The sequence below is a fragment of the Aedes aegypti genome, chromosome 1, assembly GCF_002204515.2.
Source record: "Aedes aegypti strain LVP_AGWG chromosome 1, AaegL5.0 Primary Assembly, whole genome shotgun sequence".
Lineage (NCBI taxonomy): Eukaryota > Metazoa > Arthropoda > Insecta > Diptera > Culicidae > Aedes > Aedes aegypti.
In genome coordinates this window covers 6,623,845-6,651,567 of record NC_035107.1, presented here as the reverse complement: position 1 = coordinate 6,651,567, position 27,723 = coordinate 6,623,845, and the positions used below count along the sequence as shown (strand labels likewise).

Below are 27,723 nucleotides of genomic sequence, written 5' to 3'. Positions count from 1 at the left end.
GCCTTTCATGCCATAAAATATATTGCAATGAATCATAGCAAAACGGCCGTATAAAGCCACTTTAGGGGACTGTCTACTAAGAACCTAGCACATAAATTTATGTAAACACAGAATCTAAGAAGAAAACCTCAGCAGCCGAAGAAAAAGAAACACGAAAGAGAGAGAGCATCGGACCGCGATTGGAGTAGGCTAGAACCTCCATCAAGTACTACACACTTAATTCAGATTACCGAGTTCAGTAGTGTTTTGAAGAACAGCTAAGTGCTCCACGGCATAAAAATTGACAAGGCAGGCTCTTTACTGATGTAAATTTCCAGTTTCAGTGTAAACAAGTGACGTCACTCCTATCGTTCTATATATCTTCCGGACCACTAGATCATTGTTTTTTTTCGTAAATTTGTTCGAGGTGGATAGGAATGCCGTCTTCAAGAAGCTGTCAGTTTTCGGAATATATCACCTTCTTAATATAGTACACCGTGGCCAGCTCAGTAGTCATGAAGGTCCTCAAAAGTATTACTCAAGTCTTATACCGTCATAAGGTCGAAAAGGCAAAAAAGGTCGAATGGTCGAAACTTTTTCGAAAACAGAAAACTTACCTTTAAGCTAATCATTTTCGATCTTTATCCTTAAAACGTATTGCCTTATATCCCTAAACCTCCACCAGGTCCGTCCCACTCGGGCTCAGATTGGGTACTACTTCTAGTATTGCATTTGGTCCCTCGGTAGTGCAAAAGGTACCCAAGTTTAACAGATCGCAGTACACATTTCACGGCATTCTAGATTACCTTATGAGCCATACAGTTTTGGGCAACTACAAGGGACATTGAGGTCTTTAATGTGTCTTTGCCTCTACCATCAAACAAAAATAAGTGAAAAAACTGTCACAACCATTTGAAAATAATCTATGTTACAAAAGTCATGAACGAAGAGAATCGATGTTAAGTTAGATTATCCATTGCAATTCATGCAAAGTGAATTTAGCGAAAATAAAGTTTTATGGTTTTGATTTGCTAATCAAACCCAATGAGTTCAACAAACTGCACCGCCTACTTTTTCATTTCATATCTTTATTAACGAGATTTTTAGTCCTGAGCTAGTTCATCTCGGGTCCAACGGCTTTACTTCCCTTCCGAAGGAAGTCGTCACTATGGACCAATGCACGAGTTCACTCATTTGACGTTTGGGCATTGCCGAATTCACTCGTTGCCATGGTCACGTAAATAACACGGCACTGCTCAAACGTCAAATAGTGAACTCGTGCATCGGTCCATAGTCATTTTGTCATTTTGTCACCACCTACTGAGTTTTGTTTACATTTGTGACACACGGTGTTTTCAGATGTTGGTTTAGAAATATGTATGAATTCATCACACTCTCTGCACATGAAAAGTTCAGCGTGTCCGTTGTATCAAATAACTGTTATGACAAATGGCTCGCATGTATGGGAAATATGATATATAAACGAAACAAAGCCACAACTTTCCACTTGATCTTCTTCATTTTATTATCGTTTCCCTCAGTAATATGTATATATAGGGTATATTTTCAATAATGTATTTCCATTAGATTTCTTTGGATTAGCTTCAAGTCAAGTTTATGGATCTACGCATCCTATTGTTACAGTATTTGTTTTATTATTTTTATTTCTCCACTTGCATTCTCGATTAGTTTTGCTGTTGTCATTTTGATGGTTGTTGCTTTGGTTATTCAATCAGTGTAAGTTTTATCTTAGTTTTCAGTTTGTGGTTAAATTTGTCATTAGATGTATAACGATTAATTTTCGAGACATGGTTTGTATATCCGTTTCACCACGTAACTCATCATTACCTGTCACATTTATTTTCTGTTTCTATAGCATTAAACTTCTCAATTCATAACCGGTAATACACTTAATCGAATATCGTGGTCTTCCGCTTGTTTTGGTAGAGTATTTTCAGTTTTTTTTGTATTCATCAATTAATCAACAATGCGTTCATTTGCTCACGTTCATCAATACTGCAGTTTTTAGATTTTAGTAATCTTTAGGTGTACTAAGTAACACATGTACAATAAATGCTAACAGTACTATTTCAATATATTCGCCATCTACTATAATCTTTCCCTTTTGTGGTTTACAAAAAAAAAACAAAAACAGATAAAACCTAGAAAATGAACGGAGGATTCACAGTTACCGATTGATTCGCCGTTTCGTTGGCAACACAGGTATGCGTGGCCTACTTTGATTCCGATTTCAACAATACATAAAACGGTTTGGCTTCGTTCGACGTGAAACGAACGACTTTGATTGAAATAGGTTTCGGATAAACATTAAGGAGAACTAATTTGCTTCACGCTACTGATATGTTGGTGATTGAACCGCAAAAAAGCAGAATCAACGGCGACTCTGGGATACTTTATAGTTATTTCGTTTGATGTCTAATATTTTCAACCAATTATTGCAATTGCTATAGATCTATTGATTTTGTGTGAATTTACTGTTCAACGTTAGTTTGACCGCAAAGATAATAATATTATACATAATATTTCAAATTGTTACGCTATAGACTTGATTTCATTTTCATCAATTATGTATTCTATGATAAATATTATATGCTTCATTTGGTTTGGTATTCTGAATGCATATGCTATAAGATTAGGAATCGCTACTCAACTAATGACTGGTATGCAATTTTTGACTTTTGATGGGAATTTATTATACATAAGCAAGAAGGTATATTACTTATTCTCTCTTCTCGAAAAATTCAACAAACAAACGCATACACTGAACAAAATGACGCCAATGAAATCTAACTTCCTTCACTAATGATACAACTTGTGGTAATACTTATCGTCACTTGTTTCTCGTAAGCTTAATCATCACGCTTCAATCAATGCGCTTTATTGTCAAACTAATATAATTTAATAACACCTAAGTATATATTTGTTTCGTTTTTTCACAGATTTGGTTTGTTCACCTTCATAGATTAAATATAGCATAATCATTCATTTGTTATAATATTCAAGCTGCATCTTTGTTTTGAAAGCATTATTTTGTCTTTACACTAACCGTTGGCTTCCAGTTGCCATGGAAACGGATCGCCTACTACTACTTTCTTCTAATCAGTGGAACTTAGTATTGCTTTATGACAACACTTACCGTTTTCCTCCTTAATTTGAATCCGAGTCCGAATCGCTCGGAGCAATTGGCGTTGTTGCCATCGGTTGTTCCTCCTGAATCGGTTTCGTCACTGCCGTAGCTGCTAAGTACGCATTCACTGATTCGCCCGTAGTGTGCTCTATTCCGACCCTAGAATGAAATACAATTATACGTTGAGGTATTGAAGGTTTTTGATTATGGATATACACCGCTAACTCACCTGTATTCATGTCTAGCTAGATATCGAACGTATTTCTCCGGTGGTTCATCACTCTCAGATTCCTGCACACTGATCGATCTCACCGTCGTATGAGAGGCCTGTGTAGCTGGCATCGTGAATTCTACATAGGCATACGGAGCTAGCTGTTCGGGAATCTGGTCGAAACTTGTCAACGCCATTCGGCACACAAGTTGATGCGTTGTGTAAGCTCCTTGACCTTCCTTGGGAAGTCTCGAGCATCGCCACACGATCGCCCTGTGATGGTGCTCATACTTTGCCTGCCCCGAGGTCACCTCGATAAGTGATTCCTGCAACGTCTCCACCGTACCCAGGAACCGCTCAATACCTTTGATCTTGCCCGTGCGACGATGGGCGGACTTCACTGAGCCGTACCTAAAAAAATACCCGTCATTTTGCGTATCCTTCTCTACTGATCAATCATCAACTTACCGGAAATGCTTCTCCACCCTAAACAGATATATCCAGCACTCCGGAATGGGGAACCGGATGGAAACATCTTCACACGGAATCTGTCCTAACTTTCGGGATGCGAAACCGGGCACCAGAACGTCGGCCCTCAGCTCCACCTTGTTCCCAGTAACGCACCACGTGGCCTTCAGCTGTAATGGAAGCTCACGATTCTTCGGCGGTCTGATTCGGAAGCGCATCAACTCGATGTAGCACGCGTCTGGCGGCTTGAACTTGATCGTTCGACTTCGCTCGTACTCATCTTGCTGAACACACGTGTGAAATTCTACCCCTTCCAGACGGATCCACTCTTCCGTTACAACCGGTATGATATCGTGACGACCTACGACTTCCTTACCTTGGCGCCACAGATCGTTCACGCCCAGTTCAATATCCGGCATTCCTGGAAATTAATTATGAAAGTTTTTTGTTCTACCGATAACTTCATCCGACCCTACCTGACAGGAACGCCAAGAAAAACAGTCGAACCCGAGCAATCTGCTTGTGCACGTGGCCCTCGGCATCCTGTTCTACGTACAGCTCATCCACCGCAGTCACCTGCACTTCCTCCATCTTGTAGGTCAAGGCTCGATCTCGGTGCACGCTCATCTTGAACAGTGCCTCCTCAATACAAACCGAGAACTGCTTCATATCTTCGTAGTTCATTGACCCCAGCTTGAACAGTTGCGATATCTGCGGTGCGTGTTCAACCGGTAGACCCAGTTTCTTCAGATCACTTCCCAGTTCTTTGACTCCTTGATAGTCACCCTGGATGGCGTACGCTGCAAACTGACTGAGCTTATTCGTCAAACGTTCCGCCTTGGTCACCTGGCCTGGCCTCACTCCCGGACGCTCCTTGTAGAACACGTACTGCAGCTTGACGGTAAAAATTTTGCCGAAGTTGTCATATTGCTGCGCTCCTATTTCCGAAACCGAGTAGCACGCCTGCAGTGGTAACTCTTGGAAGGGATCCTTATCTTTTTCGGCGTTGAACAGCTGCAGCACAGGATTGTCCCCTTGGAAGACAAGTCGAATGTAAATTTTCTTCCAGAATCGCTGCCCTGTGATCTTCTTCTTATTCGGTTGACGTAACTGCATCTCCCAGCCACCGCCGTGGTAGATCACCCGTGGGAAGTCCTCCAGAGGCTGGGAAACGTCTTCATCGAACAGTGGAGTCGGTGGCGTCTCCTGAGAATCAGTCCGCTGGAGTTGTGGAGTTACTGAAATCATAGGAAGTGAGTAATTATCGATCTTCTTTTGAATCTATTACAATAGTCACCATCTGGAAGTGCTGCCAAAGTAGCCTCTCCGTCATCTCCCCTGTCGAATGGATTCACTCGAGGTGACGAGTCGCCAGAATAGATAGAAGCCGTCTGTGGACTTTTCGGTGGAGGAGCCAAAGCCGGAGCTAGCACCGACTCCAACCCTTCTTTCGGTCTAATCACCACGTTAAACTGATTTCCTTCATCCGAGTCCCGCGAGTGCGATCTTCCAAACGGAGTTCCCTAAAACCAAAATGTTCATATCACACACCGACATTCACCAAGACCCACAGCACTTACCTCCGGAACCGGTGGCGCTTGCATCGACAGGAACGGGTCATCGCCCTCGTTGCCGAAACCATCGCCGGCATCGTCAAACTGACTGCCACCTCCAAAGTCACCGGCACCCCACGCATCCCCAGTCCCAAAGGCGTCATCCGTAGTTCCATTACCCAGATCCCCATCTAGGAAGATATTCGTACCGCTCTTGCTTGTCTTCAGGTCAAATTTGGCGGCAAACGAATCGAACGCGTCCGGTTCCTGATGATGCTGCGGCTGCGCAAAGTTATCCAACGAATCCGGACCAGTAACCGTTACCGAACTGCCCAGATTGTTGTTGGTGGTGTTTCCGAACAGTTCGTTTGCGTAATCCATTGGTGCCGTAGTGGTCACGATAGGCTCAGCACTTGGCACATACGGCTCAGAGTCATCGTCCATCGCAAATGGATTGATGGTCTCTGCTGCAACTGGAGCGATGGTTGTCTCAGGTTCAGCGTAGAACAGTTGAGCCGCTACAGTACTCACAGGTACGGCTTCCACATGGTTGTACTCCATCGGTACTTCTGGTTCTGCTACCGGAGGAGGCGCTGGATAATCTGCCATTGCTTCCGGTTCCATTTCGGGCAGCTCGTCAACCTTCTCTGCCGCAGCGATGTTAACAATACTTCCCGATACGGAGCTTGGTATATTGCCGGAAGTGACGTTGGATCCCGTAGGACTGAAGTCTGAGGAAGCTTCGGACCGTGATATGAGTTCGTCGGATGGTGGTGGCGCTTCAAGGACGATTTCAGGCGAAGGTTCCACCATAGGTTGCTCAATCACTGGTGGTGCAGCGGGTTCAGGTTCCACCTCTTGTGTTTTAACAGCAGCTGGTATTTGAGCTTGAACCAGATTTTCAGCTAGATTAGGAACAAAGGCTTCTGCAGAAGTGGGCTCTTGGGAACCACCGAAGATGTCATCGAAATCACCGCTCAGCAGATCGGGTTGCTTGGGCTCTGGAGCTGGTGCGGCAGCTGGAGCCGGAGTTGAGAATAGAGATAGAATATCTTCTTTGGTCTTCGGTGCTGGTGGTTTCGGAGGTGCCGTTTTCGTTGGCGCTGGACCAAACAAATCGAACAAATCAGCTTCCTGCTGAGGTTGAGCGGTTGGAGCAACAGCTGGTGGTTGCGGAATGGGAGGAGGAGCCGTGACTGGTGATGAGGCAAGTGAGCTTCGTGGAGGAGCTGGGCGCGGTGGAGGTGGTCTTGGGCGCGGAGGCTTCGGAACTTCGGGTTTTGCTGCGATTGGAACTGCGGGTTCAGCAAATGGATTATCATTACCGGTGGCTGGCAACGGACCAGTGCCGAACAGATCATCCTGTTGATTTTGTTGCTCGGTTTTGAACTGCTCTCCAACGGATAACAGATCGCCAAAATCGGGTGTTGGACTGGGAGAGTGTAGATCTCTCATGGACACCGGACTGGGCGTTCTGGTAGCCGGGATCTGTCGGAGTAGATTTGTGCTGGTTTGATCGAGCTGGTCGGCAATCGAGCTGATCAGCTGCTGCGTTGCCTGCGAAGGAGGTATCGGCCTTGGAGGTGGTGCCTTGTGGTTGGCCTTTGTCTGCTTCAGTTCCTCTTCGCTAGAGTAGGCGTTCATCAACGAGTCGTCCATCAAATTGTTATTGGTATGAGGACCAAGATGTAGATGCGTTGGCTTTGGAATGACCAGATCGTCTTCTTCGTTGATTGTTGTGTCGAAGAAATTGGCAGCACCATTGGATTGCGCAGGTTGTTGATAGAGGGAACTCTGTGCCATCACCGCTTCGGACACTCCGAAGATTTCGGCACCGGTCGTGACCACCGCGTTGACACCCGCAGTCCCAAACAGATCGTTCATGTTTGGAGCTGTGTCGGCAGCAATCGGTTCTTCCGCCTCACCACCAAAATCCGCAAATGGGTTGCTGGCCTGCGCCAAGAATGGGTTGTCATCCACCCCCGTCGCGCCACCGTCATCGTCTTGTGCGTCATCACCGAAAAGGAACGGATTCGATACCGGTTCCGAGCCACCCATTGGCTCATCGTCCATCAAGAAGGGATTCGCCATCTTTCTAGTTTCCGCTACTGAACAGTTCGTTCTCTAAAAGTTTGATTTCAGTCTTGCCTGGTCCCAAGTCGTTCGCAAAGGATGTATCGAACGGATCGATATCAGTCTCGTCGATTGAGTTGCTCGGCTGTGGGGTAAGTACCTTCCCAAAGATCGAACCAGTATCTTGTGAGTCCGATAAGAAGTCCTGACTAGTGCCTGGTACAACCGGTTGGGCTGGAATAAGTTCGTCTTCCAAGAGCTTAAATTCAGCTCGGCCCGGCTGGATATTAACAGCGATCGATGTGTCGAAAGGATCGACTTCTAATGGTTCCGCTTCCTTTGCTGGAGTCAGAACCTTTTGGTTGTATTCGTCAGAGACTCCTAAAAGATCGGACTTGGGTTGTACAACAGCAACAGGAACCTCAAGCGGAGTAACGGCCCTGGGATCAAAATCTGGATCCGACAAACTGTGCTTTAATGTAGCCTCGTTCAGCTCCTGCTCGATGAGATTGATCTCCAACTGCGTCGGAGCGATGCTCGGTACAAAAGAAGTATCGAAAGGATCTTCCGACTCCGGAATGGAGCTTTCACGGTTGTAGTATGGAGTTAAGGGCTTCTTGTTCAAAGATTGATCACCGTCGATTTTCAGCAGATCCGGTGTCGGAACGGCAAAAACGACGGTCTTGCTCTTAGCCGCTGCTCCGTTTATCTGTAAACTGAGCGAAGATTTGCGCTGTGCAATGGCAACAAAGTCTTCTTCCTGTTTAGGTGGCTCGCAGTCAGCTCGGGGATCAAAGTCTGGATCACTCAAAGAATGTTTTAGAGTACTGGGTTGCTCTGCTAGTAGTTCTTCTTCCAAGAACTTAAGTTCTGTTTTACCCGGAGCAACAATCGACGTAACGGCTGAAGTATCGAAAGGATCAACGTATGCGGTAGCGTCTGTTCCAACAGCTAAGACTTCCAAAGGAGTTTGAACGATTTCCGTTAGATCCGAAGTACTGCCCGAAAGAAGATCTTTTGTAAGGTTTGCCGAAACCTGCAGAGAAGCGTGTTCTTCCGCTGAGAAGAGATCCGGAGTCTTGGCACGGATTGGAGCTGCAGGTGCGGACTCTTCCTCTGCCCGTGGATCAAAGTCGTCGTCGTCTTCTACGGCGTCTGCTTCCCCAGCACGGGGATCAAATTCGTCGTCCTCCTTGGCTGTTGCCGGAAGAACCCTTTCAACAAAGCCGGTATCAAACGGATCGTCTGCGTCAAGATCAAATTCGTCTTCGTCAACTAGCCCCGGGACCTCTGGAATGCGTGGACCGGCGCTTGGTCGAGGTGGCGGTGGACGAGATGGTTTCTTGGAACCTGAAATGAAACAATATTCAAGTTGTGGACTTCAGACCATAAATCAAAACCTACCTCCTAGATCGGCCTCACCTACAAGTAATTCAAAATCGTCTCCTTCAACCACTGACTCACGCTTTTTAAGATCGTCAAATTCGTCTAGATTGAGTTCAGGTTCAGTTGGTTCCTGCTCCTTTTTGGCTTCCTGTTCCTTCTGAAGCGCAAGATGAAGGGATACGCTCAAATCGATAGGGGCATCGCTCAGAAGCTCTGCTGGATCGTCTAGTAAAGTGAACACGGGCTGTTCAGCAACTTCCTCGCTAGGTTTTGCCTCCTCTCCGTCAGGTTGACCTTCGTCAAAGCTTTCGAGGAGTAAGTTTTGTGGTCCTCGACGTGGACGACGAATCGATGACTTGGATGATACGTTCTCTACACGTCCGGTAAGAACTTCAACGGCAGCGCCAATATTAACAATCTTCTTGCCACGCTTGGATACTTCAGGTCCCTTGATAACCTTTTCTGCGTACGATGTATCGAACGGATCTGGTCCTTCGAATTCTTCTAGTTCTGGAGACTCCGGTATATAGGCGATCGGTAACTCTCCCTTAGCTATAGCATCGGTGTAGTTGGTATCAAAAATATCCTCCTCGACCTCGGAGTTAGACTCTGAATCCGAGAGTTCGACAACAGCGTTGATGAGCTCTTCGGCAGCCTTCTTCTCCTCGGCCTCCTTAGCGGCCGCTTCGGCTCGCTCCTTTTCCTCTTGTTCGCGCTTGAGCTGTTCTTCCCGTTCCTTGGCTTCGAGTTCAACCTTAGTGGGAACTTTCTGGAAGAAAGACTTCTCCTTGATACGATCGAGATCTTCCTGGGTTTTCTTGAGAACTGTATCGATACCAGTGGTGAGCGCAGCAAACTTAGACCATTCTTCGTCGTTCTCGGACTTTTCCCCTGGTTGGTCTTCGCTGTCCGACGGTGCAGCCGAGTTGAGTGCCGACGACGCCTGGTTCTGATGCTCCCGGCGGTACTGTTCTAGCTCTTCCTCGGTGAAGAGCTCTTGGTCTTTTTTCGACTTTTTGCCTTTTTTCTTTTTCTTTAATCCTTTGGGTAGCTTAAGCATTATCTAGACTAGCGAGACATCGAAGCATCTACGATTGGAATGGATGGAAGACGCTAAGGTTAGTCATTTGCATAAGGGCCCACGCAAGCAGAGAAAACTGTTTACAGAATAAATATAAGTGGTTCAAGGTCAACGCCTGGAAGGGTCGACATAAGTAAGCACGCCGCAGACACCTTGCTGCGCTACCCCCCACCGAACAAAAAAACAGAGCCGATAAAGACACAAAAGTATAGGACGAATAACTACAACTACAGGCATATGATATCATCTCAACCACATCCGTTGATTCAACTTTTCTCCGCAACCACTGGGTAGGGGTTGTTTAGAAAGCAGAAGCAATTTGAACGGCATTTCCCTACAAATCACCATCACCCCACATAACACACGGATAGACTGCGCAAAGGGTATAAAGTCCCCCTCACACACGGTTGGCAGCAATAACAACAACAGCAGCAGCATCGCACGTCTGTCAAGCTCTACACTCACTGAGCGCCTTCCAGTGAGTGACCAAGCGCATCGCAGTGAGTGACCGTCGCCAGTCCAGCATACACATGCATCATCAATCATCATCGCCGTCATCGTCGTCATCATTTGCGCCTGGAAACAGCGGAAATGTTCTACGCGTTTCTAGAACATGTGGTGCGGGATATAAATACGCGTGATGTGCGCGGCTGAAAGTCAGTTATATTTTCAAATTCGAAAAGTGAAGTATAAGTGATATAAGTAAAGTGAAAAGTGTAAAGTGTAAGTTTAAAGTAGTGCAATAAAGTGAAGTGTTTTTGAAAGTAACCTTGCCTAGTGTCTTCTTCGCGTGCGGAAAGTGTCGTTTTCGTACATTTGGTCCTTCGAGCCGGATCGCGCGGATCTAGCAAGTCAGAAGGCAAGGCAAGTTTCGCGTTCGGTCGTAGTGTAAGTAGTCGCGTCGCGAGTCGTTTTAGTGTGCGCGAAAGTGTGATAGTCGCGGGACCGTCGTGACAGTGTCCGTCGCAGTCAGCGGAACTGTGGGTCTCGACCAGTCGACTAGTTCGTCGTTCGTCGGTTTACTTGGTAGCAAGACAGCTACAGTGCCCGATTTTAGTGCTTCGGCGCGCGTCAGTCGTCGGTTGTTAATCCAGTCAGACACAAGCAGCTGAGGATTTCAACGGCGTCACCGGCCGGCGGTACATTTGCATTTAGGAACAGTTTGGAACGACGTATCGCAACAGCTTTCGGCATGACGGAGCTTAAACGACAGCGTGGAGTCATTCTCGGACGCCTGACACGGATCGAAGTGTTCATCCGAGACATCGAATCCAAGCCCGGAATCACAGCAGAGTTGGTTCAGGCACGACTGGATGTCGTCAATCAGTGCTGGGATGAGTACGACACCGTACAAATTGCCATCGACGCGGAGGAAGGAGTAAACGTTGAAGAGGAAGAAGAAAAGCGTGCCACCTTTGAGGAAAGGTGCATGAACGCAAGAGCTGCATTGCGTTCCATCATCGAGAGGATGCAGGGTCCAGCAATAGCGGCTGCAAACGTGCACAGAGGCCAGGCCTTGATACCTATTCACCACCAGCAATTCCCCATGGTGCAACAACCAGTAGCTGTACGGCTGCCTACATTGGAATTGCCAACGTTCAGCGGTGATTATCTCGGTTGGCCAGCGTTTCGTGATGCTTTTGAGGCGCTTATCGACAGAAACACGCAGCTGTCTGACGTTCAGAAGTTGTTATACTTAAAGTCGAGCCTCAAAGAGGAAGCAGCGTGCATGTTGGATGCGATGGACATCACCGATGCCAATTACCGAGTGGCCTGGGATTTGCTGATTGAGAGGTTCGAGAATCGCCGGGTAATCAAGCAGAAACATCTGAAGGCATTGTTCACCACGAAGCAAGTGTCACAAGATTCGCCGAAGGAGTTGCGTCGCTTGTTGACTGAGTGCCAGCGAAACATCAATGCACTGAAGCAACTAGGTGAGCCAACTGATCAATGGAGCACGATTTTGGTGTACCTGATCTCCAGCAAACTCGATGGAACATCACGTCGTGATTGGGAAACCCAAACCCAACAAGAGGAGTCACCAAAATACGAAGACATCGTCAAATTCATCAACGGTAGATGTCACACACTAGAGGCGTTGGCAACGGACAAAGAAGAGCTTCGCAAATCCAGTCGTTTCAAGCCACAGCTATCTCATGCTTCTACGAGTTCTACTGGCTGTAAAATCTGTGAGAGTGGTCAAAACCATCCACTGTGGAATTGCAAGAAGTTCATAGCCATGAGTCCAGAAGCTAGATTCGACGAGGTGAGAAAGTGGAAGCTGTGCTACAACTGTTTCTCGTCCAAGCATGTAGTAAGTAAATGCGAATCCAGAGGTTGTAAGTCCTGCAGCGAAAAGCACAACACCTTACTACATGGACAGCAACATCATCAGCAGGAACATCGGCCATCTAGCCGCGTGTCATCGTCGTCAGAATCTGTCCCTCAGGATCAGCGCATCGTTAATGCGAGTATGGCGAGTCAAGCAAATCACACCATGCAATCATCGAGTGATATTTTGGCTACTGCTATGGTCTGCATCTACGATCGAGCTGGGAGCAAATTACCGTGTCGCGTGCTGTTGGATTCCGGATCACAACCGAATTTCATAACGCAAGCTTTTGCTCGGAAACTTCGGTTGAAGGAATGCAATACATCGATCACCGTCCACGGAGTAAGTGGAGTAGAAGCTCAAGTTGGAAGGCAGGTGACGGCTACTATCGAGTCTCGTGTGAACGGAAAGCAGTTTAACGTTCCACTGCTGGTGATGAACAAGATCACGAATGCGTTACCATCTGACAACATTCAATGCGATAGTTTTTCCACTAGAAGAGAAGAGTTGGCAGATCCGACATTCAGCAGACCAGGAAAAATCGATGTTCTACTGGGAGCCAAGCTTTTCTTCAAGCTTTTACTTCCGGAAAAGATTGAAGTTGGTGACTTCATTCTGTGGAACACTGAGCTAGGCTGGGTAGTTTCCGGAAGCTGCAAGCAGTATTCGCGGGATCACGTGCAATCGAATGTGGTTACTTCGATGACTGATGCTGAGCTGCTGCAACAATTGGAAAAGTCCTGGAAAGTAGAGGAGCTGCAAGTTGAAGTAAATGGTGAGGCCAAATTGGATCCAGCGGAAAAACACTATCTCGAACACGTCAGACGCTTATCAGACGGAAGGTACGAGGTGAAGATCCCATTGTCTCAGCCTTCTTCATTGCTTGGTGATTCTAAGGAACAAGCCCTACGAAGATTCCATGCTTTAGAGCGCAGGCTACATGGAAACGACCAACTTCGAGAAATGTATACAGATTTCATGAGAGAGTACGAATCTTCTGGACACATGAGTGTTGTTCCTGACGGCTTGGAAGAGGTGGGTTTGTTAATAAATTACCTCCCTCATCATGCAATCCTTAAGCCAACGAGTACTACAACTAAGCTAAGGACTGTTTTCGACGCATCCAGCAAAACATCATCAGGTTTTTCACTCAACGATATTATGATGACTGGGCCGAACATCCAAGCAGATCAGTTCTCGCTTTTGTTGGGATTCAGATGTTGGAGATATGTTGTCACAGATGACATTGCCAAGATGTATCGGCAGATTCGAGTAGACCAGCAATCATCGAATTTACAGCGAATACTGTGGAGAGAAACACCATCACAACCACTGAAGGTGTATCAGCTGAACACAGTGACATACGGTACACGCGCTGCTCCATTTCTTGCTGTTCGTACGCTGCATCAGCTAGCCGCAGACGAGAAGGACACCTATCCGAATGCCTGTCGTTCTCATTGCAAACGATTCTACGTGGACGACTTGTTACATGGATCAAACAGCAAACAGGCTTTACTGAAAACGAGAGATGAGTTGCTCGCAGTGCTGCATAAGGGCAGTTTCGAGCTGAGGAAGTGGAGTAGTAATGATCCAGAATTGCTGAAGGATTTACCGGAAGGCTTGGTGGAGAAAGGCACAATGTGTGAGATTGACGACGACGAAATCGTCAAGTCTCTGGGATTGAGCTGGGACACCAGGAATGATCAGTTGACATACCGTATCCATCTAAAACAGTTCCAGGTTTACTCTCAACGTACCATTCTTTCTGCGATTGCATCTCTGTATGATCCCGTGGGATTGATAGCACCGATCATCGTATCAGCTAAAACTTTGATGCAGCAACTTTGGCTCTTAAATGTCTCCTGGGATGACCCACTCCCAGACCATATCGTGCAGAAGTGGCAGCAATTCTATGATAGTCTGCGGCATCTTCAAAATCTTCGAATCGACCGATGGACGTTTGGATGTCTACAGCCAATCGCCGTAGAAATACATGGGTTCTCAGACGCTTCCATGGTCGCATATGGAGCCTGCATTTATGTCAAAACCGTCGACGTTTCTGGAAATGCATACGTTCGTCTGCTGTGTGCCAAATCACGCGTAGCACCATTGAAGAAGGTTACACTGCCACGGTTGGAATTATGCGCAGCAGTTTTATTGTCTGAACTCTTGACAAAGGTTCCAGATTCTGTGGAATTGAGCGTCGACAGCTGTTTTTTGTGGACGGACTCCATGCTAACGCTTCAATGGATTACCGCACCTTCAAACCGCTGGAAACAGTTTGAGGCGAATAGAGTCAAGGGAATTCAGAACTCCACTATTGGATGTCACTGGAGATACATCAGTGGAAAAGACAACCCAGCCGACATAGTATCACGCGGACTTGCAGCAGAAGAACTTATGGAATCAACGCTCTGGTGGAATGGCCCAGCATGGCTTGTGAACCGATCACTTTGGCCTGAACAGCCCGAGCTTCGAAATGAGGATATTCCAGAGGCGCGTAAGGTATGTGGTGTTGTCATAACAGAACCGATATTCTTCGAGAAGTACTCTTCCATGACGAAAATGAAGAATATACACGATCAGTTTCGAAGATATGCCTCCTGCTCGATCCAGACTCACATTGTTGAAGGCGAGCCTTCAAGGCCGGCGGTATGTTTAGAAAGCAGAAGCAATTTGAACGGCATTTCCCTACAAATCACCATCACCCCACATAACACACGGATAGACTGCGCAAAGGGTATAAAGTCCCCCTCACACACGGTTGGCAGCAATAACAACAACAGCAGCAGCATCGCACGTCTGTCAAGCTCTACACTCACTGAGCGCCTTCCAGTGAGTGACCAAGCGCATCGCAGTGAGTGACCGTCGCCAGTCCAGCATACACATGCATCATCAATCATCATCGCCGTCATCGTCGTCATCATTTGCGCCTGGAAACAGCGGAAATGTTCTACGCGTTTCTAGAACATGTGGTGCGGGATATAAATACGCGTGATGTGCGCGGCTGAAAGTCAGTTATATTTTCAAATTCGAAAAGTGAAGTACAAGTGATATAAGTAAAGTGAAAAGTGTAAAGTGTAAGTTTAAAGTAGTGCAATAAAGTGAAGTGTTTTTGAAAGTAACCTTGCCTAGTGTCTTCTTCGCGTGCGGAAAGTGTCGTTTTCGTACAGGGGTAATTGTATTTCCGTTTTATCTCTTCTCTGGAGGGCATCCGATCATTTCGGACTGCTCTTGCAGCATCTATTATTTATCCAATTATAGAAAGCACTATTTTTATACCACAAAAACCACATCCGCTGACAGATTACCCTTTTCACAAGAAAAAAAAAAAGCGATGCGATGACCATTGCGACTGCCAAGATGTAATGAGTAAGCACTTGGAGAATTATCGATTTTTATCGATGGCAAAGCGATTGCAAATTTCTCCGAACGAATAAGCTAGAACTACCCATCAAAGTAGGCAATCAAAAGTTGCGACATCGTCTGCTGTCCATAACCAGCAGGCGATTCTTTCGTGAAAAGGAATCTCCCAAAATCGATTTCCTCCGAAAGGTAGGCAATCATCGCCTATGTGGGATGCTTCGTGGAAATTTTGAAAAACACAATTTTCCCGACGGTGGGCCTCCGTTGGGGTTGGAAATTGTTCGCGTTCGCTGCCCGGTCGCTACTTACGTCTCTTTGCAAAGTCATCAAGGGGTTTCGATGATTTTTGCGGCTGAATTTTCACGGATTTTCACGGAGAGCTAAATCTGCAAGCACCTTACACCCACCGAAAATTTTTCACTTTTGAAGTCGCTCGGCTATGTCGATTGGGGGTGCGAAAATGGGTCCACACGGAAGTTAGGTCGATTTTCGGGATGTCGACTACTGCTGCTTTGTTTTTGGTGGAAAACTCAACTTTTCTGAATGAAACCTAGGAAAAGTTGAAATAAAACTGTGATAAAACGAAGAATTTTACGCCTGTGATTGAATGAAAATGTTGGAATCCTTCGAAAAATGCACGAAACTTGGCCTAGTGTCACCCAAGTGTGACCTAACGGCGAGCACCCTCGATTTGACTATTGATTCGCGTTAGGGCGCATGTGCGACCGCCATGCTTATTGTTGTACGCTCCTGTGAAAGTGCCGAAATATTGCATAACGTGCAAGCACTACCACCAGCAACGTCATCGTGTCCCCTTTCACAGCTGCTTCCTCCGCATTCCTGGTCAAGGCTTGTGTCAGTTGATGTCAGTCAGTGAATGTGCGGAAGAGGAAGCATTCCGGCACGCGACTGCACGATATCGGTGACGTCACAACCACGTAGTAGGCGGTGGGTGGTGCAACAACAGGGCCAACAGATGACACCTGTGCCGAGTAGGGATGCCAATCAGGGAAGTAATTAAAAAGATCCGTTGTGCAAAGGTCATTCATGAATTTTGTAATTTCAATTTTCTTAGACTCAATAATTAACACTTCAGTCGTCGCGCTGTTGTATTTTGTACAACACTGGTGAAAAAATCTCGCTTTTCGATCACAACAGCAGCGTGGAGGTTCTGATGGTGGACAACCACGCGACGACTGGAAGGTTAATGTTTTTTTTCTTATATTTGAAGTCCGAGCTTGGATTTGTTTTACATAGTTGCACTGTTTTTGATTTTTATTTTCATTAACACACAGAGGAATTGCTGTTGATACCAAAATAATTATAGAAAGATTCTGTCCCAGTCCACAGCGGTTTAAAACGTTTTTTTACACTCTTAATTGATAGCTCCCTGGATTGAAGAGATAAAGCCATGACGCACAGTGCTGCGAACGTACGGCACTTGGGGGTAAAAGTCATAACTGGATGTTTTATGCGGTTTTGCCCTACGATGTGTAAGGAAGTAATGAGGTGCAATCAAATCATCTATTAATGCAACATCGAAAGGTAAGCAGGCTTTGAGAAAATGTGAACATGGAAAGAGTCAAACAAACAACCTTTCAGTTATTGCTCTAATTTTGGATCGCACGGACGCCTCTCAATTTACTACAATACACAGTGACGGCCTTTCATACAAAGGTCGGACAAAACCTCAAATACGTCCCAAATCGCTTGATAATGGTAATCTATATACTATCTTGGATGCTCGATATCATCTCGTTGGAAATAACTGTAAAATTAAAAATTCGATTTTATACTGAAATTTGTCAAAATTAAGATCTTTGATCCATTCGAATAAAAAGGCTTTTATTACAAAAAAAATGTTATTATGCAGAAACTTGTGTATAAACCTAAACTAGAGATGCATATTTAAGTTCCTTGTTGTAACTTCAATCAAGTTTTAAACGAGTTACGACACATTATACAGATTTGAATGATAAAGTAGATAAATTATAATCAAAAATGAAAATGGAATTTTCACCTCTAGGGGCAAAGAGGGGCAAGAAAAACTATTGCATGTTAGAAAGTATGGATAATTTGCTACTTCATAGTGAGTGACTCATTTTTTCGAAACACTTCACATAAATCGGACGAAGTTTTGAAAATTTATCAAAATTTTGAAGAAAGATCGCAAAAAACACTTTTTGCTACAAATAACAACTTAATGTGTTAAAATTTGTGTTGTTGTAACCAAGTTTAAGACCTAAGACTACGCTTTCAAATGAAGCCTAATGAGCTTAAATCGGTTGTGATTTCGTTGAGATACAGCTGTTTCAAGTTTGTTATGTGAGCCATAGTTGATAAATTTGAAGCAGTCCAATTTCGCTGACTTTCCCGCACTTACGATGCTGCCAAAAATCGAAAACAAAACAGATCAAGCTCAAATTTTGAAAAATCATCACTAAGTGGTATAGAAGTCTATAGAAAATATTAATAAGTGCTTTTGAGATCATGAATTTTAGAGGTTTTGTCCGGCCATACGCCACTGTGCAATGGCGTAGTTGGTAGATCAAAGGTAAAACAATTGAAATTTTTTATCAAAAATGGGGTTTCTGGTAGACAAAGACAGAAATCCCATGAAATAACTAAAAACAGTAGTCTCCGACGGACATGGGCGGAGATGAAATGACGATTTCTGATGAAAAAGGCAGAAATTCGTAGAAATGAAGGGCTCTGATGGACAAAGATAGAGTACCCAAAACTGGATTCTGACGGAAAACTGGTCTTTTATTAGACAGAATGCGATTACAAGTAAAAATCAATATAAAGATCCTATAATCTTTTTGAGCGGTTGAAAAGAATTTAACCAAGAAATGATTGAAATTACTGTAATCCTGAGATAAAATAGTAGTAGTTTGAGTTTCATGGCCAGCAAGCTAAAGTATATAAAATTATATTAGTATGAAACTAACTAAATAACTGAAAGCATACGCTTCTAGCAGTGAAATAGAAAATATAGAAGCAATCAGTGTTATTTTGATTTTTTCATATCGAATAATCGTCTAGTGCTGACATACTAGGGCTACGTAGTGTGTGAAATCTAGTCACTTTTGGGTGTCAATACAACTAATTTGAACCACGGGTCAAATCGCAGAAACGATTTTGTGTGGTGGGCCATGTTTTAAATGTATTCGTATGAAATCTGACAAAAGTCAGTAAATGAAGCAAATTTATTTTGGAGAAATTGATAAGCAGACTATCCAGAGAAAGTTCTTTTTGAAATCATACAATAATTTTGCAAAGGATATTGTGAACTATCTATCCAATTTTTAGATCCTGTGAGAATAATGCCCAGATGTTTTTGAAAATCATAGTCATAATTCTGCCACCTAGTATAATTCGAAATCCTGCATAGGGTATTATGAGAATAATGACCTGGAATGTCAGTATTTTCAGATAAAGCTTTTTTGCAGAACTCTTGGCCAAAATTAGAAAATAATTCTGTTCAGGCTTTTACAAGAACTGTGCCTAAGATTACTTCAAAATTTCAGCCAAAATCCTACATTGAAATGTTTGGAACGCTGTCCCCGATTTAAATAGAAACCTGCTCATAATTCTCTCAAAATCTTACCTAGGGTTATATTGTAACCTTGTCCAGGATTTTTAAAATTTGCGCATTGAATTTGATGAAAATCCTGACTAGAATCCTACTGAAGGTTCTGTGAGAATCCTGACAATATTATCCCTGAATGTCGTGTCCACAATTCTTTGAAAATCCTGCCCAAGATTTTGTGATGAACAGTCTATTTTCTATAATCCTACCAAAAATTCTGCACAAACCACTCTCAAAAGTGTAAAATATTTATTTTCAGAAGTTTATGAGAATATTAGCATATGTTTCAGTAAAATAATGTTAGTAAATTTTGGAAATTTTTGGAGCCTTTTGGAAATTACTTTTGTTCAAACAGAGTTTATCGAGTAATCTATAGAAAACTGGTTTTCTAGCTCCAGCATTTTCAATTCAAATATCTCATAAAAGTAATCTATGAAATACTTTTCGAGCTTTCGAAACGCACTATTTGACGTAGTGGTGCCGTGTTCTTTATGTGACCATGAAAACCAGTGAATAGAGTTCTAAAGCCCTGTCTCAATTTTAGTACCAAACGCTTAAGTTTAGGGCAGAAACACACGTTTACTCAATTTTTAAATGATTTTCATTGGTTTAAGTACAAAAAACATTTTTTTATGATTTTTGAGATTTTGTCACACCTTTTGGTTTAAACTCAAATGTTGGGTATATTTTGTTTTCCGTGTCCCTTCCGAAATGTCAGATAGGAACAACCCCAGTGTTAAAACTATATGCCCTGTGGCATTTTTGTCGAAAAAGTGAATGTCAAACAAGATCACAAGTGTCAAGGTTATTTATTTATTTTATATTTGGAACCATTTTTAAAATCGAAGTTTAAAAATGTTATAGCCGTTATTTGAGCTGGAAAACTTGCTAAAGTAGTTTGCAATAACATGCTCTTTCGTATTATTAAATAAAAACAAGAATTCATTAAACATTTTAGGACCCAATTCGGAACCGTTAAAACGTCAAATTAGTGAACTCGTACATCGGTTCATTATGGTGAGTTATTGTAGTTTTTCTTGCAAAGCAAACCTGCCTCGATCGTGAATATCCCTTTCGGGACGGACCAGATTTGAGTGATTATTTCAAAATTGACCTTATAAGCTCATCATCTCGTAGAACAAAACTTTATTTATTTTGGCTATTCTATCAATCCATGAACTTCTTAGGGTCAAATTCAGACCAGCACAATTGTGCTGGTCCGCCCCAAAGCGGTCGATGTTCTAAAAAATAAATATATTTTTTTATATTATTAGAAAATTGTTCCAGTCATGCTTTTTGAAAAAATGTTGAACCCGTATTTTTTATTAGGGTGCTCTTTTCGTGGGATAGAGTGACCCAGAAATTCATAAATAATTTGGTTTTTTGTTTTTTTTATGTAATCGTCAAAATATTTATTCAGCGTAAGTGGTTTCCCTAAAAAATGATTGTTTAAAGTGCAAATAATTACCATCAAATTTCTTCTTCTTCTTTCTAATGTTACAGGAGCCTGCTCCTCATAAAGAATTGCACAGTTATCAACTGACAGCTCTCTTTGTCAATCGACAAATTTTACATGTGTATATCGTGTGACAGGTACGATCATACTGTACGCTGAGGGAAGTCGAGAAAATTTCCTTTACGAAAAGATCCTCGACTGACTGGACTCTAACCTACGACTCTCAGCATGGTCTTTCTGAGTATCTGCGCGGTAATCCAGTTTTAGTTTAATAACCATTTTTTTAGCAAAATAAAAGGTGTCCACGATTAAATTGCCACACACAAAATTGATTCGCAAAATTCGAGTTTTCATCCGATTGCCAAATTTTCAGGGATTAAAAAATAACTATTAAACTTCATTTTATCATTTTACTCGTATTTTATTTACAGTCCATACGCAAATGAACGCACCTTGACCTTAACCCCGGCCATAAGATTCTGCACACAGTTTGTACATCAACCGTTTTTTGCATGTAAACCCATACGTTCTTCAGTTCCTCGACTGTCTTCACTACCTTAAGTCGTTTAAGAAGGTGCTGCTTCATAATCACCCAGTACTTCTCGATGGGGCGGAGCTCCGGAGTTTTGGGAGGGTTGAACATTTTCGGCACGAAATTGACCTTATTGTCCGCAAACACGTCCTTGGAGTAGTGGCATGAGGCCAAATCCAGTCAGAAGATTGTTGGGACGTTGTAGGCCTTCAGGAGAGGAAGCAGCCTCTTCTGGAGGCACTCTTTCATGTACACCTGTCCGTTCATCGTGTCCTGGGTCACGAAAGGTGCACTCCGCTTCCCTCACGTGCAGATGGCTTGCCAAACCAGGAATTTCTTCGCAAATTTGGACATCTTCTGAGTGCGGACATGCTCCGGAACGCTGAACTTATCCTTGGTCGTAAAAAACAGGTTGCCGGAGATCTGTTTGAAGTCGGTCTTCACATATGTTTCGTCGTCCATGATGCAGCATTCAACTTTCGTCAGCATGTTGAGGTACAACTTCCTTGCACGGGTTTTGCCGGACTTGTTCTGCTTCTCGTCGCGATTAATGGCCTTTTGTACCTTGAACGTTCGAAGCCCAGCCTTAGTTTTGGCCTTCTGGGCAAAACTTCGGTTTAGGTACATGTTCTTAGTCACATCCCGAACGGAGGCGTTCGGGTTTCGGTTGAAGGCCCCAACTACGCGGTTGTGATTTTTGGTATTGCACGGAATACTTTTTCCTTCACTTCTGGGCTTCCGATCGGTGGTCAATCGTTTCTCGAACCGCTTAATCACTCGCAACACCGTGGAATTCGCGATTCCCAACGTTTTAGCGATGGAACGTTGCGAGAGATCCTTGTTCTCGTGATGAATGCGCAAGATTTTATCACGCACAAGTTGTTCTTTCGACTCCATTTCCGCAAGTGTTGATCACAGGACTTTAAAACTTGCAGGATGTAAATAATGCACTAAATCCACCCAAATTTTCTACCCAACGTTTAAAAAGTTAGAGCAATTTCATAGTGTGGCAATTTCATCGTGGACACCCTTCATGCTAATAATTTGTACAATTAAATGCAAGCAGTTGCCAATGGTCGTCTTTTCTTGAGCTTGTAATGTTGTTGCGGTTTGGATGAGACGCTGAATATACTTGATCCAGTTGAAAGCATATACTGCACTCAGTGTTCCGGTTTCATCGGTATGGTGAAAGTCATCGGCGTATGATCTTTTTCCAATTTTAATCCTCGTCGCCATTTTGTAGAGACGAGACTTGTTTGGTTGGTGGTTTAATAAACAATGATATATTTATTAGAGTTCCTTGTCAAGCTACTAATCATGGACTACTAAGATCCTACAGGTTACCTCTACCTCGCACCATTGATCCCTTCCATCACACTTCTTGCAACGCTACGATGCCGAATCCGCGATCCTTCAGCACGTCGGCGAGTATGCGTGTGCTCCCGATGAAGTTGAGAGATTTACAGTTCCACGTACCGAGCTTCCAATCGCTAGTCCCTTTACGTCGCTGTGGTCTTCGCCGATTGTTCCGGTCCGTATTCTCTCGTTGACGTTCGTGTGCTGAGGTGTTTTTACGGTTGGCTTGCAGGGCCTGACACCAACCCCCTAGATTTCCGGAGAACCATTCCCCCTAAATGTTCGGAGGACCATAGTGCGCAGTTTAGCTTAGAGTCCTTCTCTGGCACTCGGACAATGATCAGCCGCCCCTGACATGGGGAACAGACGCTGTTGTGAGCTACTCCTAACATGGAGCACAGACGCTCCAGGTTTGCAGAAGCAAAAGCAAAAGCCCCCTCCTTCCCTATCAAAGCGGTCTATGAACGACTTTAAGAACTTAACAAAACGCAAATTTTCATAAGACGGGGTTGGTGGTCTAATGGCTATCGCTTCTGCTTTGCAAGCAGAAGGTCGTGGGTTCAATCCCAGGCCCGTCCCTTTCACATATCTTTAACACTCTTCCTAATAACTGTCTTTCTCTATCTCTCTGCGTCAATATGGCACAAACATCATCAGTTCTAGCTATCGCTAGAATTGAAATATATCGACTTAACCGCTTACCACAGTGGTATCCATATGGTCGAATACCTCATCCATTACTAACAAAACACTCCTACTTCCAAGGTAGCTGTGGGAAATGCAGGAGATTCTCCGGTTTTCTAGTAACAACGGCTAACTAATTAACATTCCTTCCTCTCCCCGATGGACATAAGGACGTGGCCAGCGCCGTTATCAGTCGTGAAATATTAAGGGTAGTGTGATTGTACATTGAAGATTGAGAAAAAAAAAGAAGCTAAAACCCAAGCTTCATCTGAGTGGTTCTCTGTGCAACATCACTATCCTGATTGATCACGGAGTAGCAACTACGAAGTGTATGTTCCATTAGTTGATCGTTGATCGTTTTTTTAACAAAACGCAAATTTTCATGCAAAAATATTGATGATATCTATTTTATTTCAAAAGTAATTGAAGTTTTTCTGCTTAAAATCCTTTGTTTTTCAAGGCATTTTATTAGAGTTACAAAAATAACACATCCGTAATATTTTGATATAATATACAATTTTATTTTGTCTTTTGAATGCCGTTAAAAGATATTTTTTATGTTCGCCCCAATCAGAGATATTCACAATCAAAGTAGGCATGTTTTTGAGAGAAAAACAACAATAACTCCTAAACGGAAGGAAATAGCGAGTTTCATAGACTACTTTGATGAGAAATTTGAATTGAAAACTCTAGAGCCAGAAAACCAGTTTTGTTCGGACCACCCTATGTCACCGTAGGAAAAAAGCTCTAAAACGATCAATTTAAGAGATACAAAAAAACTTTTTTTAGCAAAGTTGCTTGAAATTGAATGGTCTACAACTTTGCTGAAGCATGCAATATAATTTCTACAAATAAGAAAGTTAGTTACACAATTTATATTCGCATTTTTTAAAGCTCTAAAAGTGTTTCATAGACTACTTTGATGAGAATTTTATTTTTTTTATTTTAGTATTTTTTAACTTAAAGCTAGTTCAACACTCGTCAGAAGAGGTCATCGAAATGGTGCCTCAAAAAAAGAAGAAGAGGACCCTTAAGGGGTGCCTCTTTCGAGCCCAACCAAGGGGTCTCGCCAAACACAGAGTAACGCTATTGTAGATGACTCACTGGACAGTCGACCTGTCGTTGTTTTACATGTAACACCCACAGACAGTATTGATTTGAAATATCCTAATTGTAAATGCGCACCGCATAATGCGAAACTTCCTTATTTTGAAAAATTTGATAACCTAATTGCTTATAGCCGCCGACTTTGTCGGTGGACATCTACTTAGTCGGACTAAGATGGCTTGTAGTGTTGGGTCATATTTGTCCGTGCAGGTTGATAGCTTTTAGGAACCCTATTTAAGTTGACACGGCGGCCGCATCGTTTCCTAGGGCGCTGCGGATACTTCCCGAAATTCCGAAGGATCTCCGGGCTGATTCGTATTGCGGACATGTACATTAAAGTGCTCGACGGAGTTCTGAACGCCGCAGATTAAACGGGAGATGACTCGTTGATCGTGGAGAAGAGGACAATCGATCCAGTTTTCGGTTGAGAGTTTGATTTTTCGCAGGTGCGGGGAGTAAGACTGAGCCCATTCAGTACCCCATACGTTCTTGAAGGTTTTCGAAATCCATCTTTTCACATCATCGAAAGGAACCGTTTCTTCGAAACGAGGAGAAAAATGGCCGGTCCCGGCTAGGTTATCGGCAGCTACATTTCCGGGTATCCCACAATGTCCGGGAATCCATGCGTAGGTTGTGTTCGGCAGAGCATTCTCCAGCGTCCCCTGAATCCATGGATGTGTGGGCCTTTCAGATTGCATGCAGAAACCACGCTTGCTGAATCTGTAAGGATTAATACTGGTCGGTCGGATGGTATGGTGGCTGCTATGAAAATAGCAGCGGCTTCCGCGAAAAAAACGGAGCATGTAGGAGGAAGACTAAGGCTTAGTGAAATGTTGGAGGCCGAAACTCCCAAACCGACGCCAAGGTTCGATAGTGACCCATCGGTGTAGCGTTTTTCGTGACTGGGATACTTGTTATGTAGCCAATCGAGGACGGTAGCTCTAAGAAACGATGAATAGTCACCTGCGCGAAACTGATTTGCAATTGTGTTGTCTATGTTTGGTTTCCGATGAGTGCCATCAAATGTCTCCATACCAATGAACCTTGGACACTGGGGGGGGGGTCCACGTTGGCGGCCGACTGGAGGATTCTGCACCCTTCAGATAGGATAAAAATCCTGTCGTCTCCGGATGTTTTTTCGGTAATAGCGGCAGCTTTTCTGCAGACAGCCGTGTGAATGAAAAAACGGAAGGGTAGAAGACCTGCTTGACGCAGCTTGAGTCCGCCGGACTTGAGCAACCCTGATATTATGGAACGGAAAAATCAGCCACAGAACTGAGAGTTGGTTGAATACGGCGTTTAAAGAAATCGCTGTAGCTGTCGATAGCTGCTAGCTTTGCGAAATATTCGCCTAGAGCCATTGCTACTGCTGGAGGATCCGAAATACCAGAGCCTTGAATTTGAAGTGTAAGTGGTGTTGCTTTACGCTTTCCACTGAGAGCATTTATCTTGCTCCAGAGGTCAAAGGAAGTTTGTGTTGGATTGATGCTGTCCAAGAAATTCTCCCAGCTGGCACGCTTGGCGTCCGCGATTATCCTTTTGCATTCCATATGTCGCCGTCGATATAGGTTCAGTGCATTCTCCTTGTATGAGTGGCCAAAGGGAATACGCTTGACCGTGCATAGTGCTTTCCTCCTAGATTTGACTGCTTTTCTGGTGTCATCCGTCCACCAGTGTATAGCCTTCCTGCCCGGTCGATTGCTAGTACGAGGTATGGATGATGCCGCGGCATTGTGGATCATTTTGGCCAAATCGGTTAAATTGGTGGGTGCATGATTTCGGGAAAGATAGCGAAAGCTTTGAGTGTATTCGTTCCAGTCGGCCTTCTCGTACATCCATCTAGGCCGACGGGCCAAAGCCGGCGGGGAGGCAAATGAGCCTATTCGAATAGGATGGTGATCACTGCCGTACATATCGGAGTCCACACTCCACTGAAAACGGTTAACGAAGGAGCGACTTACTGCAGCTACGTCGATGGCTGAGGAGGTATGCCCGTTAAAGAAGGTATTTGCACCGTTGTTAAGGACAATAAGGTCATGTTCCTCGAAAATATTTTGTAGGGCGATTCCTCTGGCATCAGAGCGTTCATGTCGCCAACGAAAAGGGTAGGTCCGGGTATCACTTCAAAGATTCGATCAATCCGCACACGCAGGTTGGGTAAGGTTCCGCAGGGGAGATAAACGTTTAAAACGGAAATTCTGATAGGCCCGTTAAGGCGTATTCCGACAACGGGTAGGGCTGAGTCGAGTCTGAGGATCTCAAAAGGGATCGATGTTAATACACCCAGGGCCACTGAGTGTCTCAAGTTACTGCCACGGAGCATAGTCCAACGATATTGGCCACGAAGCGAGCGGTTGAGCGGCTCAACCGATACCCTGCTCACTTCCTGCAGAGCTAAGCACCACGGTGCAGTGTGTCCTTTCCGTAGAAAGGATCTGTCGCCCAGGTTGATGTGCTGAGAATGAGCTGCCGCTGCAACATTGGTGGCCCAGCTGACAGTTTCGGAAGGCCTGGTTGTCAAACCGCTAATGACGGAGGGGGACTTATCACACGGGTTGAAGTGCCCGTGGAGCCCAGAGCGGGAGTCTATCCGCTGGGGCCGGTTGTCCGAGAGGGATGTTTCGGAAAACCCTGACGATGGTATTGAAGAAGCATTCGCTGACAGTGAAGTTTCGACGGGATTTGGGTAGCGTTGCATGTGATGTCTAACAGGGACTCCAGGTACCATGAAGTTGGGCGAGCTGAGAGTACCGGAAAAGCTATTGACGGAGTGGGACTTACCACTCGGGTTGGGGTGCCCGGGGTGAGAAATTGGAATTGAATACTCTAGAGCCAGAAAACCAGTTTTGTTCGGACCACCCTATGTCACTGCAGGAAAAAAGCTAAAAATCGGTCAATTTAAGAGATACAAAAAAACTTTTTTGGCAAAGTTGCTTGAAATTGAATGGTCTATAACTTTGCTGAAGCATGTATAATATAATTTCTACAAATAAGAAAGTTAGTTAGGGATGGTACACAAATTATGTCACGCTAAATTTCAACTTTTTTGACCCCCTCCCCCCCCCCCTTTGTCACGTTTTTTGTATGAGTCCTCCGAAATTTTTGTAAGGCTTGTCACGTTTGGCTTGACCCCCTCCCCCCTCGGTGCGTGACGTAATTTGTGCATGACCCCTTACACAATATCTATGAAAATGTATACACCCTAATTTTAATAACACCAAACAAAGGGCTTAACTAATACAAACAACTTTGTAGAGACCGTTTTAGTCTAATGTTTCATTCTATAGCTCAAAATGCATCTTTCCGCATAAAACTGATTACTGGACCACTGTGCATTGGGAAATATCCGACAGAAATCCGATGGACAATGGCTACTACGGCTTTTTTATGAGTCTGTCC

At 44.1% G+C, this 27,723-nt stretch overlaps 2 protein-coding genes across 2 annotated transcripts; both read right to left on the bottom strand.

Annotated features, from left to right (window-relative positions):
* Nucleotides 1–1,479: 1,479 nt before the first annotated feature.
* On the bottom strand, nucleotides 1,480–7,673 carry LOC5572019 (protein stoned-B). Its single transcript, XM_021838834.1, has 6 exons — nucleotides 5,387–7,673; nucleotides 5,104–5,329; nucleotides 4,283–5,044; nucleotides 3,807–4,227; nucleotides 3,357–3,749; nucleotides 1,480–3,286 (listed from the first exon to the last, which is right to left on the bottom strand). Exons 1-6 carry the CDS (start codon nucleotides 7,448–7,450, stop codon nucleotides 3,148–3,150), a joined length of 4,005 nt encoding a protein of 1,334 aa, XP_021694526.1. The 5' UTR covers nucleotides 7,451–7,673; the 3' UTR covers nucleotides 1,480–3,147.
* On the bottom strand, nucleotides 7,421–16,045 carry LOC5572018 (protein stoned-A). Its single transcript, XM_001660077.2, has 3 exons — nucleotides 15,907–16,045; nucleotides 8,837–9,906; nucleotides 7,421–8,782 (listed from the first exon to the last, which is right to left on the bottom strand). The coding sequence occupies exons 2-3, from the start codon at nucleotides 9,876–9,878 to the stop codon at nucleotides 7,455–7,457; spliced, it is 2,370 nt and encodes a 789-aa protein (XP_001660127.1). The 5' UTR covers nucleotides 9,879–9,906; nucleotides 15,907–16,045; the 3' UTR covers nucleotides 7,421–7,454.
* Nucleotides 16,046–27,723: the final 11,678 nt, after the last annotated feature.

Bases quoted from the DNA above. Each gene is read 5' to 3' on its own strand.
- LOC5572018 (XM_001660077.2), bottom strand. From the start codon at position 9,878: ATGCTTAAGCTACCCAAAGGATTAAAGAAAAAGAAAAAAGGCAAAAAG. The intron at 8,783-8,836 runs GTAGGTTTTGAT...GTTTCATTTCAG, and splicing joins AGGTGAGGCCGATCTAGGAG to GTTCCAAGAAACCATCTCGT.
- LOC5572019 (XM_021838834.1), bottom strand. From the start codon at position 7,450: ATGGCGAATCCCTTCTTGATGGACGATGAGCCAATGGGTGGCTCGGAA. The intron at 5,330-5,386 runs GTAAGTGCTGTG...TTTTGGTTTTAG, and splicing joins AAGCGCCACCGGTTCCGGAG to GGAACTCCGTTTGGAAGATC. The intron at 4,228-4,282 runs GTAGGGTCGGAT...ATTAATTTCCAG, and splicing joins TTTCTTGGCGTTCCTGTCAG to GAATGCCGGATATTGAACTG.